This window comes from Garra rufa, chromosome 1 (assembly GCF_049309525.1).
Source record: "Garra rufa chromosome 1, GarRuf1.0, whole genome shotgun sequence".
Lineage (NCBI taxonomy): Eukaryota > Metazoa > Chordata > Actinopteri > Cypriniformes > Cyprinidae > Garra > Garra rufa.
Genome location: NC_133361.1, coordinates 15,987,941 through 16,010,706, shown reverse-complemented (window position 1 = coordinate 16,010,706; position 22,766 = coordinate 15,987,941). Strand labels below are relative to the sequence as shown.

Here is a 22,766-nt window from a genome sequence, read left to right as displayed (position 1 = left end):
CCACGTTGCTATAGAAACAACTGGCACTGTAGGACGTGCGCTTAGTACTGCATGCGCACTGGCTCATCTAGCCTGAAAAATAAGCGTTTTTTAATGCTATTGGAGCAGAAGGAACCATATTTATGAGGCAGTTCTTGCCGGATTTCTTTGATGATTTAAAATATGAAATTTAATCGTCAGCTTGATTTTGAAGAATTAGGAATTAGGAGAAATAGGAGCTGCACTTGCCTGCCTGAGAGGTGTTTCAAAGATGGCCGCCGAGTGACATGACTTGCCTTAAAGGGACTTTGGTAACAGTGATTTGCACTGAATTTATACTGAAATAGAACTCTGTTCACAGGATAAAACTAATCATATGACCTCACTATGATTTTATGAAGTCACTAGTGTCATTTTATAATGTAATCAGAAGAATTTATCTGAGAGTTCTTGGTAACACTTTATAATAACTACACACTATGAACCATTGTCAAGCATTAGTAAATAGTCCATTCATCTTTTATAAATCATTATCTCTACATTAATAGACAGTAGTAAGCAGTTTATTAATGCAGCTATAAATGCTTTGTTCTTGATTTTTAAACATATCTATAATGTGTTTAATAATTGTATTTTCTTACTTTATAAATGATCAATTTATCATTTCTAAATTAAGTATTACAATATTTACAAATTTAGTTGTCATCTTAAGATTACTTAGTGTAAGTAAATGATTAATGAACTATTTAAATGTACGTTTATACATATTATTTAGATTATTTAGACTATAAATAGAATTTATAGCAATAGTGTTAATAAATCTTTTATTAAATCTCTGTGAAGTGATGAGCCATTGTTTACTTTAGTGCATTTAGCCATGAAACGTGCTAACTAGCAAGAAAGGCAATTGCAAAGATTAATAAAAAAAAACATATACACACTTAAGCTGTAAGTGAAGCTGGATCATGGATGATTCATTATGTCACAACGACAAAAACTAAAAATGTCTTGATTTGAAAAAGGGAAATTTATTTTTACAGATTAAATAAATACCACTGGGTGGATTTTTATTATTGTAGAGTAGATGTGTACACACACTGCCAACACACATTTATGTTCAAAAAACATGCAAAAGTGAACCCCTTTAACATATAAATTCAGATTCATGATCTACAGTGGTGAAAGTCCATTGGCACAAGTATTGTACTTTTGATTTGGAGATACTTTTATCAAGCTTTTATAAAATTACAACAATATGAGCATGTTGCAGTAATTAGGGGGATGCAGAAAGTGTTGTAAAATGCCTTGTATATACCTACAGATCATTTGTAACAGTTAAGAAAGATCTACGAATGATGAATAAAACATTTGCAAGTAATGAGTAGTTTACACTTTAGATTACGGGATGCAGAAAGTGTTGTAAATGACTTCTGCATTTACACAACAGGTTTTGAAAATGTTGTGATGTGTACTGCAATGTAAGGGCTGACTATAGACAGATGTCTTCTCTGACACATGGAGTATTTTAACGCTGGACACCTGATATGATCTTCAGTGGAAAGTGAAACTGGTTTACGTTATCACTAGATCCCACACATGTAGGGTTTAACACAATCCACTGGAAATCATGACTGTAAATCATTTACACATGTTGATTCACTTGACAACAAATCATTTATTATTAACAAATGTTTATTGTGTATACAAAGTTGACATTTCAATGATTTATAGGTGATTAATAGCATATTAAACAGTAACTTAATAAGCATTTACTTGGGATCTGTCTGATCCTTTCATAATATTTTTTTAAAGATAAATAATGACAGATTTGTAAATCATTAGCATAGTTCTTAATAATCATTAGTCATGATTTGTAAATGATTAGTTTATCATTATCTAATCACTTGTGAATGATTTATGACTCAATCTGCAAAACATACAAATATTAACATTTATTACTCCTTTTTGAATGAAGTCATGTTTTGTAAAGTATTAGTATTAACAAAATATACACTGTGTTAGCATATCACTTATTAATAATTTATGAATGTTTTGTAAGTAATTAGTTCATCAATAACTAATTACTTATAAATGCCTTACAACTAAACGTATTTGGTGTTACCCAAATATCTTTACACATACTCTGCATCCTGTTGATCTCTCAGCCTCAGACGTCAAGCCCAATGAACATTGGCTAAACATCTGATGCATATGGGTACACTTAACTGGAAACGCTTCAGGAATTTCGAAGTTGTCATGTGATTGGTTGAATTTGATCAGATTTCCGGGAGATGCGAGTGTCATGTTTATTTTCAGTCAAACAAAGCACAGATGTGTGATCGTGGAAGAAAAACTAATGGTGCTAATGCAGACGCCATTGTTGTTATACATTTTTGCAACATTGACGGACAAATTACCGACTAACTGCTTGCTCTTACTCTTCTTCTTTGACTTTCGATGCTGGTTATTTAAATGACTGACTTGTACGCCGGGGCTGTTGTTGTGGGGACATTTCTACACCCCAAACGTGATGCTGAACAAAACTAACTGTGATTGGTTGTTTGACGTGTTGGTCAAACGGCCTTATGGGCGGGCCTTTGCCAATGAAAGCTGAGCGAGACTACTGTTGCTCCAAATTAGCACACTCCAGGTGACGTCCATCATTCACATTCACAATGTCCTCAAACACATGCAGAAGATCATCAGGAGAGCCGCTTAAGTGTCTAAAGTGTCTGTTTGCACATTTCTGAATGATCTTCTGTAGGATGTCATTGGTTTCAGTGGGTTCTTGTGTGGTGATCACCATGGTGTGCTGATAAACCTCCTCAGAGAAAGAGAGCAGCACCTTCTCCACACGCTCTTGATCTTCTGTTGAACACTGCTCATGTTTGAGGAGCAGAACGATCACATGAGGTCCTGGATCAGACAGATACACACACTCTCTCACTGTCTGTGTGATCTGATGATCTGAGATGTTTGTCTGGAGCAGCTGAGGACTGTTGATGATGATCACATGTCTGTCCTTCAATCTTCCTCCGACTCTCTCTACAACATCTGGAGGAGCTTCACTGTCAAACGCTGCTCGTCCTAATATGAAGTTTCCTACTCGACTGTTTTCAGACACACTGTTACCCAGCAGGACAATCCTCACTGCAAAGAGAGAAATCACATAATTAATATTTACAACCCTTGGCTTACATCATACGATAACACACAGGGGCATCGCTAGTAGGGGGAAAGGGTGACAGAATGCATAAGCCCCACAGTTTGAGGGCACCCCCAAAATGAATGTGTTTCTGAGGGAGGGCAATATTAAATACAGTGAACTGGGTCCAAAATTCCTTACAAGACCACTGTTAGCACAGTGATCTCTATCTTAATGCAACATCACAGTTGTCAAACAAAAAAGCACATCGCTTCAAAAATGTCTTTATTTAGAGACTTACTTCGAGGAGGTGGGTTTGCGCTCCCTCTTCTGCTGGGAGGAGGAATGTGAACAGCAGGCTCTGTATGAAACAAAAGTCTTACATTTAAACAAAATACACAGAACTTAAACATAAACAGAATTCAGCCTTTGACTATATAGCATATATATGACTATATATCATTATTTTTTTAACTAGTTTGGGTTCATAAAATCCATTGGTATGATGAAGTAGACCAGTTCTGACTTTCTGTACTACACAGCTGATAATGTACAAGCAGATAATTCAGGGAACAGCTTCTGCTGAATGATGCAGGACAAGCAGATAAAACAGGAACAACTTCTCTGACCAATGTAAAACAGGTGGGAGTGAGAGGCAAGTGAAAAGTAAAAAGTCTTATACTCTTAATTTAGTGTAAACTAAAAAAGGCTTATGTTCTTAGTCTTTTTTATTGTTTCATGTCAAAATATTTAGTATTATTTCCAGAGTAAAAAAATAACAAGCAAACACACTTCCAGGCTTTTTAATGGCAGTCGGTGGATGTTTCTGTTCAACAGTCCGAAAGAAGTCAAATAAAGCACAGGAGCAAAGGAAGCAAAGTCTCCTTTCTTTAGCAAAGGAAAGCCAGTCTCCTTATATAAAAATCCTCCCTCATTTTTCTTTACAAATAATCATTTTGTACTTTGTAATTTGTGACCGTTGTCTTGTCTTGGTCTTTCTCTGCTGCACTTACATTAGATATACGTCCTGCATCATCTGTCCCGAGTGCCTTGCACATTATGACAGTTATTGTGAGAGAAACTTGTTTATTAAGTTTGTAAAATGGATATTTTTCTTATAAAATTGTATTGATTCACTACGTGAGGCCTTTATTCACTTCTCTGGAGCCATGTGGCATGTTTTAATGTGAATGTATGTGCTTTATTGGACATATTTTGGACTGTTTAACAGAAACCATCTACTACCATTCTAAAGCTTGAAAGACCCAGGACATTTTTATTATAACTCCGATGGGACTCGTCTATAACAAAGTCATATGCACCAATGATTGCTTGAGAGTGTTTAAATAATAGGCTTATTTTAATTTTTGGGTGAACTAACACTTTAATATTCTTTTCCTAACCCCACTGGCAGATACATTTATTTATTTTAAACAAAATGCACTTAATTTATTTTTTTCCTCCTGGAAACAAAAGTAAATATCTTGCTTCATTTTGCTTTTCTAGTAAATGCATTTTAATTTATTCAAATTATTATTATTATTATTATTTTTATATATATATATATATTTTGACTACAAACAAAGCACAAATACTAAGTAAAATATGCCTTTATTTGCTGTGTAAAACAATTTATCTCTCCAATTAAACTAGATTTTAGACTAGTGTTTTGACTTGTAACTCAGATTGTAGGAACTCTCTGGTCTGACATTCAGGAGTCAGAATGACCTGGATGGCTTTCATCAAAGAGACAAAGACACATTTGCAGTTTAATTATCATGTCAAGAGGCAACTAAACTTACATCTGTTATATATTTATTGAATTGTCCTTAAATCTTCTCTGAGAATAAATCAGTAGTTACCTCTTTTAGGTATCCGTTCTATCTCCTCTATAAAGAGATGTTGTAGTTTGTCAATGAGTTGATAAAATAATTTCACAATATCTTCAGAACTGTGACTGTGAGACCATCTGCAGATCCAGAGATAGAGGCAGAAGACAAACTCTAAGACACAAAGAGAAAAACATGAGCTCCCTGTAAGCCAAGAAGCTTGTTAAACTCATCAGTTTTTGAGAATATCTGACCCTTCTGAAGGAAATGTCTTCAGCTTATCAACCTCCTTCTTCAGTCTCTCCAGCTGTTCTTCAGCTCTTTCCTGATCTCTGATCAGCTGCTTCACCTCAGAGCGACGTTTCTCAATGGAGCGGATGAGTTCAGTGAAGATCCTCTCACTGTCCTCCACTGCTGTCTGTGCAGAGAACTTTTATAGGACACACATTCAATCAGCTCACCAATCACTCTGGAACCTCCAACAGCACCAGTAGCTTCAGTGGAACTAAAAGAGCTCCAGCACTGGAGAGTCTGAAACTAAGGCTTTTTCTCCAGTCTCTCTCAGCTCCTGAAGATTTTTCTCATTCTACTTAATTAATTTCTGTAATATTATCTATATATCTATATATATACTGTATATATATATAAGATAATCCAGCACAATTATATACATAATTACATATAATTATATCATATATGCATATAATTATATATACAGTCCTTCTATATTGAGAAACATTTTTACTTATAAAATACAAGTGTTCTATGGTAATATATTTATAAAATTTATATTTATTCCTGTAATCAAAGCTGAATTTTCAGCATCATTACTCCTGTCTTCAGTGTTACATAAACCTTAAGAAATCATTCTAATATGCTGATTTGCTGCAAAGTATTCACATAATACATATACATACATACATAAATACATACGTACATAAATGAGGAAATGACAGATAATGTTAATGATGTTTTCATACATGTTTCAAACATAGCATACATCGCTGGTCAGTACAGCAGAAAATCTCCAGCAGTCGTCTAGTGGCTTCCATCATATTGAGTTTTTTCCCTCTGAAGAGATTCTCATGCTGTTCAAAGTGATTTTCACAGTAAGAGCCGCGACACACACACGATTTCACTGCTTTCTGTTTAATTCCAGTGCAGGAGTCACACTGAACATCTCCAGATCCACTGTGATGAACTGCAGGAGCAGCAGGAGCAGATTGGATTTTCATTGTCTTGGGTTTCTCCACCATTTCAGCAAACACCACATTCTTATCTAAAACAGGTGTTAGTGTGTAGCGCTGTTTGCATAAAGGACATCTGTAGATTCCCTTCTGATCATCCTGATCCCAGAATCCTGAGATGCATTTCTCACAGAAACTGTGTCCACAAGGAATCGTCACTAGATCCTTTAGGAGATCCAGACACAATGAACAGCTGGGGCCTCATTTATAAAACTTTCTTACGCACTGATTTGATCTTAGAGTGTCCGTACGATCAAATCCACGTCAAAGTACAGATTTATAAAAACCGTCTTTGACGTGGAAAAGTAATTATCTCCACGTCAGATTCCAGCTTGGCGTACGACCGTTTCCTTGTGGTAATGCCTGGTATTGCAGATAGTTCAGCCTCACTATAATTTGATTTCTTGCGCTCCTTTTTACTTGCCATTGTCACAGAGTTTTTGCTTTAGGAATGAGCTCATTTTATATGTTAATTAATTAAGCAGGGGCGTTTCGACGGCGGAACATTCAGCTGCACACAATTCCATGATCATTTGTGATTTATAACCGAATGACTGGCGTATGCATGGATTTCGTGGTACGTTCGTTTTCTCTGAATCGCTCTTACGTTCAAATCAGAAAAGTTCTTAGATAAAATCAAGGATGGTTTCTACGCAAGTCTTTATAAATGAGGCCCCTGGACTCATCCAACGGAATACCGGCTTCTGCCATTTTAGTGTATGTGAACACACAGACAGAGAGACGATACACACTGCAGCTTGACAGTCAAGTATTTTCCTCTTTGTACTGGCTGGTTTTTATATCCTCCTGATTACATGCTTGACAAACAGGTCTTTTTATTTTATTTTTTTTGTAGGGAGTGACTTACCGTAAGGTTACTGTAAGGCATTAAGTGTGTTTTTAATGATCTTAAGGGCAGGGCTACAGCTAGTGGGGAGAAAGGTGGTGACATTTAGATGGGCCCATGGCTTTCAGGGGGACCACAGTGTTTTTAATAAGCCACTCCTGCCCAGGGCCAGCATGAGAGATACTTGGGACAGTTAACAGACTGCCTGATTTGGTCACTGCTGTGCTCGTCACAAAACTTTATCATTTGCATGTGTTTTTAAAATCTGAATCTTTTAAGCGCAGGAAGACACAAAGCCACTGGAACAAGGTGTGCTGATGGTGCTGCAGCACCCCCTGCCGCAGGGACAAGCTAGGGGGCGATGCCACTTAGAGTCTCCTTGGGCTCTTTTAAACAACCACAGGATACTTAATTTTTGTGATATTAATTTAGTTACATATAAAAATGACCTGAGATATCGTGTGGTAAAAATAGATCTGGTGACTTTTCAGGAAGTGTCCTATTTCACTCTTCTTAATCACTGAATAGTGTTGTTTTCGACTTTTTATATTCTATGCTACAACATTACCTTTCAGAATATTTTGTTCATTTGGGTTGGCATTACTATTTTAGTTGCTTTAGTTAGTACACCCCTGATGTTTTGCCAAAAGCCCCTGATCTTTTTGAAGATGGACCATTCCCTTCACAAATAAAATATGTTTTATACATTTTCATTTGTTCTCCAAATACTAGAAATCCAACTGTCCATGATGAAAAGCAGTCGTTAGCAGGTAGTTTTCCTCTTACTTTATGTTTTCATTCCACTAAACACAGATTTGAAGTCCTTGTTTGCTGTTTTTTCAATAAATAGCCAGATCGCAAACAGATCCAACATATTCAGCTATGTCTATTAAAGCCTTAAATCACACAAATCTGCATTCGCGCTGCCCAGAGAGAACAGTTTATGCGTTTAAATTTACCTCTTAATTTTGCATGGTTTTCAGTTCGTTTACAAACCTGTTGTCTTTTGAGAACATTTTAATGACATGTTTTAGCTACAAATTCATTTAATAACATCTGTCGAATGTTTAAAATAACTTTTGTGATCTGACATGGTTTCACATCACAGAATAAGGCAAAATCATTATTTTATATAGGCTAGTATTCTATAAAGTGAAAAAGGCTGTTGATTAACATTGCATTGCATCTATAGTTTTTTCGATATATTAAAATACCTGCTATAGCTTGAAGAACAGATATCAAACCATTTAGTCGCAATCATACAGAAATATCTCCATCTTTTTTTCCTCTTTCTTAGTGAATGCATAAGATTTTCTGACCAAAAAAAAAAATAATTCCATAATTTAAATAAAATATTAAATAATATATAATAATGCTAATAATATTTAAATAATAATTTATTTTGGAATAAATCCTATACCCTTTTAAACATTTATAGTTAGGCCTCCTGCATGTTAACAGGCCATGCTGCAGTTTTCTGTAAAATAAATGTATAATCATTAACAATATTTTTTGTTTTGTTTAATGTTTTAGGTCACACTTTATATTAGGTGGCCTTAACTATTATGTACTTACATAAAAAATAAGTACAACATACTTAATGTGGTCATATTGCATTGCAAAACACTTTTGCTTCTATTAAGGTGGGATATGGGTAAGGTTAAGGACAGGTTTGGTGGTATGATGATTACAGAAATTAATTACAAATGTAATTAGTTTTTAAAAATGTATAAGTAAAATGTAAAAAACATGTATGTACACAATAAGTACATTGTACCAAATTATTAATTTACATGTAAGTACATAGTAGTTAAGGCCACCTGATGTAAAGTGGGACCATGTTTTAAATTAATAACAATAATCAAAATTAGTCATATTGATAAAAACAAAATTTTGTCCAAACTGTGCAGCCCTACAAACAGGCACAGCAAATTTCTTCATAACTTTTGGTAAATAAAGTCTGAAAACCGGTCAGTTTTAATTTTTTTCACGGTTTAGTTTTCGTAATTCACTTAATATCACCTCTCAGAATAGTCTCTTGAAATGAAGTTTTGTTGCACATTAATGCTATTTTTAAATTCTTAGAATCTAAAGCATTATAGAGAGATTAAAGTGAAGTTGTGGTAGAAATGGAATAAACAATATCTTTCCGGAGCTGGAAAAAAAGGATGGTTTGACTGCTATATACATTAATAATTTATTGCTGTAGTACTTGTTTTACACATACAATGATGCCCATGATCACAGACAGACTTGCCATATAAGGAAAAATTGAGCCACATTTAGCATGTAACATTAAATAATTACAGACCCAGATCCAATGTCCAATGCAATAGTTTGCAAAATGCAAAAGTTTTTTTTCTTCTTCTCTTTTTCTTGTGATCATCACTCAGTCTTTAACAACACGCAGAATAGCCTGCATTATATTTCTTTTCATTTAGACCTTTATGTTTATTTAGTTTATGCTCTGTTTATTTTATTTAGTTTTGTGCATACTTCAGTTATAATTGATTTATTTGTGTTACACGTCTAATTAATTAAGCTGACTTGCACTCCTATTTTTTATTATATATTTTTACATCTTTGTTGAATGTGTTACAAGTAATACACATTTACTCTTAACTATTAAAATTGTAATTGTATGCGTCTTTTCTTCACTCTTCAAACTTAGTGGGGCCTATTTTCATTATCATGCCAAGAGCCCCACAAACCCACAGGCCGGCACTGGCTGGTTCCAACTGTGGGTGGCATAATAGCTAAAAACAGTTTTGAGTGAACCCTTGGTATTTATAACTAGCTTGAACCTAATATGATATTTTGCCGGAATCAGAATTTAAGTAAATATCATGTGTTAACTTTATGAGCGCTGACAGAATTTCCGGCTTTCTGTGTTTTACCTGGTGTACGCTAGAAGGCGCTATTACGCTTCTTCTGAAGGAGTTTCAAGTCTCTGGATAACAACACAGCGAAGAAGCAGCAGAAACAATATAATGTAGGCTATGTAAGATAAATAATGTATGTAAGCAGATTAATGTGTAAAATAACACAGTCATAAAACAGGAATCATTATGAAAACTGCCTAACGTTATCAAATGAAATGACGGTTCAGAAAGTGGTATAGGACTGTGCAAGCTTTGGGGGCGTTGACAGAAGCAATCGACTCCATTTGCACTTTGATCATCATTCTGAATCTGATCCGGAAGGTTTTTTTAATTATTATTATTTTTAATAAAACTTACTCATGCTGGCAGCTTTAAAAAACGCTGGTGGGAATATAAATAAAAACAAAAAAGGATCAAACAGAAAAGTTGGTCTGATGCCAAACTCTACAGAATGAGCTGAAACAAATGCTTGCCATAAGGATAGTAGAGGATTCCCACATAGATCTACATTTACCTTAATATCCTAAAGCAATTTGTCAAAAGAGGATGTGCAGTACACCACACCAACTTTTAAATAGATGTATTATTACACAAGCTAGAGCAAAAATTAAATGAGGAAATTTTTTTTTTTTAAAGTTTTACAGCATAATGTTTTCACACCCAGGTGTCATGTTTACCGCTCTAGAAGAAGCACATCTTTTCTTTTTTCCTTTTCATTTATTTAGTGAACAGTATGCAAAAAAGTCAGACATTGTCTATGCACCATGAAATATTTACTGATAAGAGCCAGAAAGGTCCATGACAATGACAAAACAGACAGAAACGTGACATTACACCCCCCTCCGAATAGGTGCGTCCTCGCACCGTAGAAAGAAAAAAAAAAAAAAAAGAAGAGAGGGGCGGCAAACCAGAAACAAAGTCCATGAGGGAGGGGGCTTCGGCGGAGGACGCAACCCTTGGAGGAGGACAAAAACAAAAGTCCAGGTGACAAAAAGGACAGTCCAAGGGGGCGACGATGGTGGGAGGAGCCAGGGAAGAAACAGAAGGGACCTGAAGCAGGAGGAACAGACCCAGACCACAGCCATGATGACGGCCCACGGTGGAGCCGACGGAGGGAGGAGCCATGGTGGAGGAAGGCGTGTCGACTCCATGGGGCCGACCGACAGAGGCAGAGCAGATGGCGGAGGAGCCCGAGGCGGAGACGGAGAGCCGATGATCCGGGGTGACGCCGAGGATCCGGAGGGGCAAGGTGGAATAGGCTATGGTGGAGGCGGAGTTCCGGAGATCCGCGGCGGAGCCGGAGCGACAGAGGATGGAGGCTGTGCCTGCAGGAAGGAGGAGTCCCTAGGAGCTGGAGGGACGGCACGACGAGGCACAGCCGGAGGAGCAGAGTCCGAAGGAGACGATGGGGTGACGATAGACCAGGGCGGAGCCGGAAAGACGATGGAGCCCGGTGGAGCTGGTGGATCGACGGGCGACGGTGGAGAGGAGGGCGTCGAGAGCCGTGGTGGAACCGCGGGGTCGAAGGGCCGAGGCGGAGTCCTGGACTCGGAGGCTGGAGGCGGAGCTGAGGGATCCTCCAGCCGAGACGCCGATGGAAGCTGGCAGCCCCGTGGCGAGCCCACTGCACAGGTGTTGGGCTGAGGATGAGCTGAGGGGCTGTCAGGGACAGTGGCGGCCACCCAGGCATGGGTGTGGATGACAGAGGGTGGGCGGGTGGGAATTCCGGGCTGATAGGGAAGTCAGGACAGACGGATATTTCAGATGAGAAGTCAATGAGGTCCCCAGAATGGTCCTCAAGCTCACCCCCAGTGGTGGTGCAGTGGGCAGGGCTCTCTGTTGCCCTCTCTTGCTCCACGTCATACTCCACCATCGCGTATGTTGCAGTCGGCTCTCGCACCTGGTCCGATGGGTCCGGCTCTGGCTCTGTCGCTCTCGGCTCGGGCTCTCCATCGTCGGTGGGCTCGGGCTGCAACTCCGCTTGTCGGGGTGATGTTGGGCTGGGTTCTGGGTCTGGAGTGGGGCTGGTGTCATCCTTCGCGGTCAACGAAGCTCTGCTGGACACCAGCACCCACTCGATGTAACCGGCGAGGCTCTCTCGAGGACCCTCCCCGGACAGCTGCGCTTTAGTGGCGATGTTAAGTCCTACACGGAAGAACGTGCACAGGCAGCTGTCCAGGTAATGCGTCATCGGCGCGAGGTACATAAAGTCACTTATGTGGTCCTTGAGAGAGCGGTTCCCCTGCTCCAGCAGGATGATGCGGACGGCAGGGATATCCATAAGGGAAAAAAGAATATATAAAACAAACACTGATACAAAAAACGGAAAATAAACGCAGGGGAAGACGCCGTGAACTGTTTTGGGTCGGTCTTTCTGTCAGGGGTGTGTGCAGGACGAGACGAGACGAAAGACAAGATTAACAATTAACAATATATCTTATATAATAATTCAAGAAGAACAATGCAGGAACAGATAGGATCAGGCAGAAACACTTACACACACGACATTCAACGTTAAAGACCGACAAAAGACTAAACTCAAAGACTGACTTATAAAGGCAAACTAATTATCAAACACAGGTGACACAGATGACTAATAATTACAAGGACAGGTGTAACAGATGACGGAGACGAGGGCTAAACCAAATGATATCAAAATGACAGGGGGAAGACAAATGGGAAAAACCAATGACAAAACAGACAGAAACGTGACACATATAGTTTTTTTAAGTACAATGTAAAAACATGTATGTACACAATAAGTACATTGTACCAAATTATTAATTTACATGTAAGTACATAGTAGTTAAGGCCACCTGATGTAAAGTGGGACCATGTTTTAAATTAATTACAATAATCAGAATTAGTCATATTGATAAAAACAACATTTTGTCCAAACTGTGCAGCCCTACAAACAGGCACAATAAATTTCTTTATAATTTTTGGTAAATAAAGTCTGAAAACCTTGTGTCCAATTGTCCAATTCAATAGTTTGCAAAATGCAAAAGTTTTTTTTTCTCTTTTTCTTGTGATCATCAATCAATATTTAAACAACCCGCAGAATAGCCTGCATTTCATTTCTTTTCATTTAGGCCTATATGTTTATTTAGCTTATGCTCTGTTTATTTTATTTAGTTTTGTGCATACTTCAGTTAGATTTGATTAATTTGTGTTTCATGTCTAATTGCTAACTTGCACTCCTATTTTTTTTTTTTAATTATATATTTTTACATCTTTGTTAAATGGGTTACAAGTAACACACATTCACTCTTAACTATTGAAATTGTAATTGTATGTGCCTTTTCTTCACTCTTCAAATTTAGTGTTTTATTTTCATTATCTTGCCAAGGGCCCACAAACCTACAGGCCGGCACTGGCTGGTTCCAATTGTGGGTGGCATAATAGCTAAAACACAATTTTGAGTGAACCCTTGGTATTGCTAACTAGCTTGAACCTAATATGATATTTTGCCAGAATCAGAATTTAAGCAAATACCATGTAAAATCCTTATAAGGGCTGACAAAAATGTATGGCTTTCTGTGGTTTTCCTGCTGTACGCTAGGAGGCGCTATTACGCTTTTTCAGAAAGAATTTTAAGCCTCTACCACAACACAGTGAAGAAACAGCAGAAACAAGCGATAATGTATATGTATGATAATGTATAAAACAGGAATCATTATGAAAACTGGCTATCAAATGAAATGACGGTTCAGAAAGTGGTATAGGACTGTGCAAGCTTTGGGGGTGTTGACAGAAGCAATCGACTCCATTTGCACTTTGACCATCATTCTGAATCTGATCCGGAAGGTTTTTTAAATTATAATTATTTTTAATGAAACTTACTCACTCTGGCAGTGGTTGGCAGCATTAAAAACGCTGGTGGGTAAAGAAATAAGGACAAAAAGGGATCAAACAGAAAAGTTGGTCTGATGCCAAACTCTACAGAATGAGATGAAACAAATGATTGCCATAAGGTTAGTAGAGGATTCCCACATAGATCTACATTTACCTTTATATCCTAAAACAATTCACAAATGAAGAAAATCACAAGCAATTTGTTAAAAGAGGATGTGCAATACACCACACCAACTTTTAAATAGATGTGGATTATTACACAAGCTAGAGCAGAAATGAAATGTAGAAATTTACTTTTAAAGGGTTTTCAGCATAACGTTTTCATACCAAGGTGACACCGCTCAAGAAGAAGCACATCTTTTCATTTTTTTTTTTTTACTTTCCATTTATTTAGTGAACAACAGTATGCAAAAAAGTCAGATATTTGCTATGCACAGTGAAATATTCACTGATAAGAGCCAGAAAGGTCCCCACAGGGAGTAATTCACAGGGAAGGTCACAAAACTGTTTGGTTGAGTATTAAGCTGATACTTTCTGTTGCTAGAGGTGATAAACATTTATAAAGGTTTTTTTAGATCCTCCTGACTGTTAACCAGTGTTGGGGAAAGATACTTTTAAAAGGAATACATTACAATACTAAGTTACTCCGTAAAAAGTGACTAATTATATTACTTAGTTACTTTTTATGGAAAGTAATGGATTGTGTTACTTTTGCACTACTTTTTAAATCTGGGCAGGGCTTGCTTGTTTGTTTTCATTACAAACAGTTGCAAATGTAAAAGCCTTTTCAAACCAAAAGGCTTAAAGTAAATTCACGTCTGTACAGTAGACCGCAGAAGATAAAATGTCAACTCTTCAGCAATTAAAAAAGGAAAAGAAATGTTAGATTATCTTGAGTAATGTTTGCTTATTAGTATGGATGAATTGGATCATCGCAGGTCGGCAGCAAAGACATTGGTTGATAAAATGGGATTAAATAGGCTACATAACATTAATTAACATTTAATTATTGCGGTTCACTGTTTTTATTCATTTTGAGGAATACTGTATCTGTTTTTTAGTGAGTGAAATATATTAATGCATGTTGACATTTATTCTAGAACTAAAATGACATCTTACAATTTCTGTAAACATGGGGACAGGAGAGCTTTTAATCAATAAAGGGGGGGGGGGGGGGGTAACTAGCGTTACTTATGTGAAAAAGTAACAAATTTTTCTTGTCAATTAAAAATGAATGTGTTACTTTACTAGTCAATTGGAAAAAGTAATATTATTATGTAACTTGCATTACTTGTAATACATTACCCCAAAAAATACTGACCGACATACATATTTTATAGTTTTTCTTTTAGTGTCCATTTTCATGCTCCTCTGCAGTCAAACTGACAAATTCGTTCATCTGTGTGGTCAAATCATTTTTCTTCTTTCCAGCCCGTTCCTTATTGGTGAGTGGAAGGTTTGTGTCTGGATTACACAGTTGAAGCCAACGCTGTCAAGACAAACAAAGTTGGCACTGAAGTGGCTTATTGTTAAGATTAGATCTAAGTATAGCTGAGTATATACACTATCATCCTCACCTGTTTCAGGCTTCCTTTCCCAGCCAACATTCGGCCGATCACCCATCCAGGCACCAGCAGAATGGAGGACAGGGCCAGTAACCAGGCTAGTGCATACGCCCAGTCCGGGTACACGTATGTACGGTTAAATGTCAGGGGCTGGTACTCCACCAGAGAGAAGACAAAACACACCTGAGAATGAACCGAAGACAAAGAGAAGCGATGGGAAAGAAAAGGGTTGTGGTTATGGTAAAGAAATGCCTCAACCAAACAATATTTGTTACAATACTGATGGAAGCATCAGTGAAACTCAAACAGATGAAAGGGACTCACCAGGGACCCGAGAGGCGTCAGGTATTTCCAGCACAGTATGAACATGTAGTTGGGTCTTGAGGATGTCATGTCTTCAATGGCGTCGAACATTCTCTCGGCTCCTGTGGTTAGACAACAAAATTACAAATCACTAGCTTTCCAATACTGACATTGTATTCTGTCAGCTTTTTTTGTTTAGGTACATTTGGGAGCTTGTGTGTCAAGTGACTCACCAAAGATCCAACCCATGGCCATAGACTCAAATATGCACAGAAATAGAAGACAGGCTCCACTGCAGGCATAGGTGTCAAATAACTGGAATACATACATCCCGCCCTGCAGAGGCAAGACCCGAGCCCATAATTAGGGTGATCATACGTGTTATTTTGTTCAGTGTACTTTGCCACACACAAACACTCTGTTCTCTAACCTCTGTAACCAAGAAGAGTTGGCCCACAAAGCAAAAGAGACAGAATAACAGAAGGAAAATCTCTCGTCGTCCCGTTCTGCGCAGCACCGTGGGGAACAGGTCCGTCACTGATGTAATGATACATTCCATTGCAAAAAACTTTAAAGCAAAGCACAACAAAAAAAGCATGTGAGAACTGTGAACACAATACAAGATAAAATGTGATGTTTTATGTTTTTTAGAGAGAAAAAAATGCATACAGGTTTGAAATGACATAAGGGCGAATAAAAGAAATTATAATATTCATGGGTGAAACATCCTGTAATGCAAAACTAACTCTGCGATTTGTTTGCATAAGGACTCTGCCAAATGTGCCTACAGTCAAATTTAAATTAAATGACATGGATTTTGTTTAATTATTTTAATATCTTCCTTAAGGTTTGCTTAGTTATTTTCAACTCTTATTCTGACCCTCTGTCTGAAACGACCTGTTTTAAGGTGCGAGTTCTTGAAGGCTTCTCAGTAACCTGCTACTGTTATCATTGCATAGGAAACAGTATCAATGGTCATTACCAGAAAAAGCATTATGAAACCATTTACTTACAGTTTGAGATAAAGCTGCAGTCAAATCTAAAATTGCTTCATCTTTCAACAAATGTTTCTTTGTGAACTCTTCATGACACTGTGCCTCAATTACAAAACATGCTCTGAAGTCTGAACAATCCTCTGACATGATTAAGAATGCCATTAAAAAATAAACTATCCACTTGACTCTTATGCTAGGATACTTCTGATCAGGGGGATCGCTAGGAATTCTGGGAACTGTGCACTGACTAAGATGTGAACGAGCTGTTTAATCCAATCACGTCAATGCGAACATTCGTTGACTTCATTTGTACTACTGACAGACTCAAGTGCATGGACTGTGTCAGAAAGTGAACACACATCTGTATACTGTATACAGTTTAGACAAGATAGCAGCAGTGACTGTAATTTATATTCAGCACATTCACTGAACGGCTGGGGGGGGGGGGGGGCTATCGTGAGAAGATGACTATTTGTTGCTCTGGAGGCAGTGTTTATGCAAATGTTTGTGAACGGTTGACGCCAACTTGCACCTCATATCCAAATAAGAAGCTCTTAAATAAACGCTTTGATTATAATTAGGAGGACACTTTAAGCTATGAAACTTGCTGGATGTTCCAATGGTACAAAGACCTCTTATATGCCAAAAAATCAAGGCAAGTTAGATTTTTCATATCATGAACCCTTTAAAAACTTAGACTTAGATGTTTGTTAAAGGAATAGTTCAACCAACAATGGAAATTTGATGTTTATCTGCTTGCCCTCAGGGCATTCAAGATGTAGGGGGCTTTGTTTCTTCAGTAGGACACAACAAAGATTTTTAACTCAAACCGTTGCATGTCGGTCATACGCTATACTGCCAAAAGTACTGGGACACCCCCTTTTAATGAACAGGTTTGACTACTTAAGTCATTTCCATGAGTATATCTTAAAGTTTAAGCAAACAATGAAACAATGAAAGGAATCGTGTGCTTCTTATTTGTGACCCTGGAGCACAAAACCAGTCTTAAGTCGCTGGGGTATATTTGTAGCAATAGCCAAAAATACATTGTATGGGTCAAAATTATTGATTTTTCTTTTATGTCAAAAATCATTAGGATATTAAGTAAAGATCATGTTCAATGAAGATTTTTTGTAAAATTCCTACTGTAAACCTATCAAAATGTAATTTTTGATTAGTAATATGCATTGCTAAGAACTTAATTTGGACAACTTTAAAGGTGATTTTTGTCACTCAGTATTTTGATTTTTTGCACCCTTAGATTTCAGATTGTCAAATAGATGTATCTCTTGTCCTATCCTAACAACCCATACATCAATAGAAAGCTTATTTACTGAGCTTTCATATGATGTATATATTTTTTCTCCGTTTTGTAAAATTTAATTTTATGACTGGTTTTGTGGTCCAGGGTCACATTTTATAGCAATGGTTTGAATGCCTCTGTGTATAAGGCAAGTTTTAAAAAGAAATGATTGATTTAGTCAGTGTGGAAGAACTTGACTGGTCTGTATAAAGCCAAGTCCTAATCCCAGTTGAACACCTCTGCTGTGACTTCAAATGCAGACCTTGAGACAAAAACTCATTGCCAAACAACAATGACATGTACATATGTGTACAATCATTTTAGACACTAAACTGTTGCAAAATACAATGTTTTAAATGCAATAAGTATGTTTCCATCTGTGTTGCCACAGTTTTGGAAGTGTCTTTTTCTGTTCTAAAGAAGGGGGTGTCCCAATACTTTCATCCCATGTAGTGTATAAACAAGTCATTGGTGTCTGGTGATGAGTTTTTGTCTCACAGTCTGCAGTATTAGGACTTGGCTTTATGCAGACCAGTCAAGTTCTTCCACACTGACTGAATCAATCATTTCTCTATGAACATTATTTGAAACCTTATACACAGAGGCGTTGTTATGTTAGAATAGAAAAGGCTCCTATCCTATAACTGTTGCTATAAAATTAGAAGCACACAATTACCTAGAATATTATTATATACTTAAACATTGTGATTTGTACTCATGGAAATGACTAAAATAGTCAAACAAGTTCATTAGAAGGGGGTGTCCCAATACCTTTGGCAATGTAATGTATAATGCAATCAATGTATCGTCACAAACTGCAGGGTTTCATTTGGTTTTGTCAGTGTATGTTTTTTTGACTCTCAAAGCCGTGGGTCTGCCATTATATGGCTGACAGACTGCAACGGTTTTAGTTTAAAATCTCTGTTTGTGTTCTACTGAAGAAACAAAGTCACCTACATCTTGGATGCCCTGGGGGTAAGCAGATAAACATCAAATTTTCATTTTTGGGTGAACTATCCCTTTAAACCAAATATATAGAGTAAACAGTTGTTGCCATTTCATATTTTCCATTTAGTTCAAGGTAATTCAGCTTATGTGCAAGTGTGAGTATAAGCTTACATGTGTGTCTATCCCCAGCAAAATAATCATGATGAAGAAACAAACAGCCCACAGCTGAGGGAAGGGCATCATGGCTACAGCCTGTGGATACGCTATGAACGCTAGTCCTGGACCTGAAAAAGAGAGCTCTCATGTTGAGTACTGCTATAGCTCATTCTCTGATCATTTTTCAGCTTGTCTTTAATGTCGCAGTACCTGATTCTGCCACCTCCTCAATGGGGACTCCCTGTTTGAGGGCCATGAAGCCCAGCACTGAGAACACAGCAAAACCAGCCACCAAACTGGTGCCGCTGTTCAGAAGGCAAAGCCAAAAGCAGTCCCTGATAGACATTGATAGTATAAACATATATATACACACAACACACTCATTTACTGTCTGGCATCTGATAGCTGAGGGTCACAAGAAACTGTATACAAGTTTTTCCAAGAATATCCCTCATAGTATACATAGTACACAACATATAGTTCATTCTTAACTGCTGACTCATTTGTTAGCCTATACTTATGTACGCTCATTTCATTAAAAGTACTCATACTAACCTGTAGCAGTTGTTGTTGTATTTATTGTAACTGCTCAATACAGTGAGAGTGCCAACAGACAAACTGTAGGAGAAAACAATCTGAGATCCAGCCTCCATCCAAACCTACACACACACACACAGAGCATCCTAATTTCACTATAACAATACTGTTTAATTTTTTTAAACCTAATGGAAACACATCAATTTAGCAAAAACTCAAAACAATCGCACTTGCATAAGGTGGTTTTTCAGGCAATTCAAAAAAGGAATTTTTCACGAAACTCCAATGGAAATGGCTTTTTCACATTTGCAGGTCACCTTGCGTACGTAAAAGTCACATGATTATTCTTTAATGTACACAAAGCTTGAATAAGGGGCTTTCCTTGCCATTTAAGCTTGAATAACCCCTTATTTACACTGCATAAGTCTATGAAGCTGATCGTGGCCACTCACGTCAAAGCTTCTGTTTATACCAGGAGCGCCACGGTTCATTTTAGTTTCAGAAGTGTCCCAGAAACAGCTCTCAACACTACTTCTGAAGAGATACATGTTTATGTCTCCTACGATTAAAATTAATTGCTAGTGCGGTGGCTGCGGCATACATAAACCTACCAACATCCATTGGCATGACTTTACCTTTTAGTTGCATAATATTGTTTAATAGAAACGCTGTCATTTCGAAATTCGGCATTTATAAAATATTGCTAAAGTTTTGCGTAAATCTGTAATGGAAACGCACCTAGTGTTACCTAAAGTAGCTTTCCATTACCCTTTAAATTGCACAAATTGAATTTGCGAATAAAAAAAAAATGCGCCTAATGGAAAGGCGTCAATTGCGCAAAAACTCATATATATTACAAAAAGTTTTTACGCTCGCTTGAGGTGGTTTTTCAGGCTATTTGAAAAAGGAATATTTAGCATTTAGAGATCACATTCGATTAAATATAACCAAAAACCGACATAAACCATTGCCATGACTTATCGAGAGGAGATAAAATTACGTTTCAGTCGCATAACATCAGTAAATGGAAACGTCATTTTGCAATACTTTTTAATTGACATTTATAAAATAGCGCCAAAGATTGCTGCAAATCTATAATGGAAACGCAGCTAGTGTTAGGGAAAGTTACTTTTCAAAAGTGATGCATTACAATATTGCATTACACCATGAAAATAACTGTGTTACTTAGTTACGCTTAATGGAAAGTAATGCATCACATTACTTTTTGTCACATGGGCTGAGCTTGCTTATTAGTTTTTAACAACAAAATATACATATATTTTTGGCAACTGTAAAGGCCCATTCACACCAAAAGTAAAATTAATAAGCTTTAGACTGAAAAGAAGTGCCTCTGCAACTCTGAAGGTAATGATATTTCTCTCAACACGGGTAAGAAATTACTGTAAAAACAAAGTAATTTGCGTTCCTAATTTGAAAAAGTATTACTTTACAAGTTACTTGAACAAAGTAATCTGATTTCGTAACTCGCATTACTTGTACTGTGTTACGCTCAACACCGGTTACCTGTGGGTCAAAGAGAAGAGACAGTTGAGGGTACAGGTAAAACACAACCCCCTGCAGAGCTCCAGGAAGAGTCAAACCACGAACCAGCAAGACCAGCAACATCACGTAAGGAAGTATAGCTGTTAAATACACCACCTACAGGCACATAAAAAAGAAAGGGAGATTTAATTTGATGTCAACAAATAAAACAATTTAACAGACACACGAAAGTCTCACTCATACACACCTTGCCCATAGATTTGACTCCTTTCCAGATGCAGAAATAGCATACGATCCACATCGCAATGAGACACAGAAGAATCTCCCAGTTTATCTTACCGACCTCCTCAATACCCCCAGAGAGAGCCAGCACTCTGCGTCTGTCAAATTTGACATGATAAATATAGACAGTAAGGTAAAACTCATTAGGTTGCATGTGCACACATTTTACTATTAACACTTGTATGTGGTTATCAATGTTGGGGAAAGTTACTTTTAAAAAAGTAATGCATTGCAATATTGCATTACTCCCTAAAAAAAGTAACTAATTAGTCTGAAGTAAGTTTTGCTTGGTTGAATTGGACAATCGAAGGTCAGCAGCAATAACATATATAATTTGTGCTTACTCCCAGAACTCAGTAGCCGCAGAAGTTGAGTTAAATGATGTTGTCCAATTGCGAGTCAGATTATCTGCAGCAAGGTTTACACACTTGTCTACCACAAAGGAAAAAACAAAACCTTTTTATTACAGTGTAGTTGTCAGATATAATGTGAGATTTGTTTATATGTGGGGCACATTATCACCTGTGTTCCACACATTATCACAGCTGGCCCATGGAAGTTGGGAACTGAAAGAGAAGATGAAGTAGAAAAGCGCCCAGGCCAAAATGACATGCAAATACATGCAGCCGTAGACCTGAATGACCTGCCCTGCATAGCCGATACCTGACAAACAGTAAAAGAACATGTTGTAAAATGTTAAAGGTCCCTTTAGGAAGCAGTTTTGCCCCTTTATGATTCTCACCCTCAGCCAGTGGGCAAAGACGACGCCAGCAGGTAATGCCTCCTTCCTGTGTGTACTGTCCCATCACTGACTCGAGCAGGAACAGAGGCACCCCACAAGTAGCTGCAAACACCAGGTAGGGTATCAGGAATGCACCTGAGAGCACACCAGTACAATAATATATTATTAAAATACCGCTGACAGAATGCTGAAACAGAGTGTGCTGTTACAATACAAATATAGTACAATACAATGACAGTATAACGAAATCTGGAAAACAAAACAAAAGCCCAACACTGTGTGTATTTAGGCCGACTCGTACCTCCTCCGTACTTGTAGCAGAGGTAAGGAAACCTCCACACGTTACCCAGTCCGACCACATTTCCCGCCACAGCTAAAATAAACTCTACTTTACTCCCCCAGAAGTCTCTCTCTTCTATCTGTCCTCCGATTGTCTTCATATTGTCGCACTGTTTTCACCAGTCTGTTCCTGCTCTCCGGACGGCTGTAATTCTACAGTGTTGGAGGACGAACTGAATTCTGACAAAGGCATCATATGAGAAACAAATAAGTCACTGTGAGAGTCTAAAACTGACAGAATTAATTGATAATATGATGGTTTCATAAATTCATTTAAATATATAAAACCCAAAGCCTCTAGCATGCATT

The 22,766-nt window shown here is 37.6% G+C and overlaps 2 protein-coding genes across 2 annotated transcripts in view; one reads left to right on the top strand and one right to left on the bottom strand.

Annotated features, from left to right (window-relative positions):
* Nucleotides 1–22,766, top strand: part of LOC141290255 (interferon-induced very large GTPase 1-like) — a 453,394-nt gene that overhangs the window by 38,430 nt on the left and 392,198 nt on the right. The gene's annotated exons all lie outside the window — the stretch shown is intronic.
* LOC141342137 (sodium- and chloride-dependent GABA transporter 2-like) lies at nt 2,600–22,558 on the bottom strand. Its single transcript, XM_073846529.1, has 19 exons — nt 22,420–22,558; nt 22,119–22,253; nt 21,899–22,039; nt 21,721–21,808; nt 21,342–21,474; nt 21,116–21,250; nt 19,610–19,713; nt 19,265–19,389; nt 19,070–19,182; nt 16,083–16,220; nt 15,886–15,988; nt 15,674–15,774; nt 15,362–15,532; nt 15,172–15,273; nt 5,934–6,365; nt 5,208–5,383; nt 4,987–5,093; nt 3,426–3,485; nt 2,600–3,129 (listed from the first exon to the last, which is right to left on the bottom strand). Exons 1-19 carry the CDS (start codon nt 22,556–22,558, stop codon nt 2,600–2,602), a joined length of 3,033 nt encoding a protein of 1,010 aa, XP_073702630.1.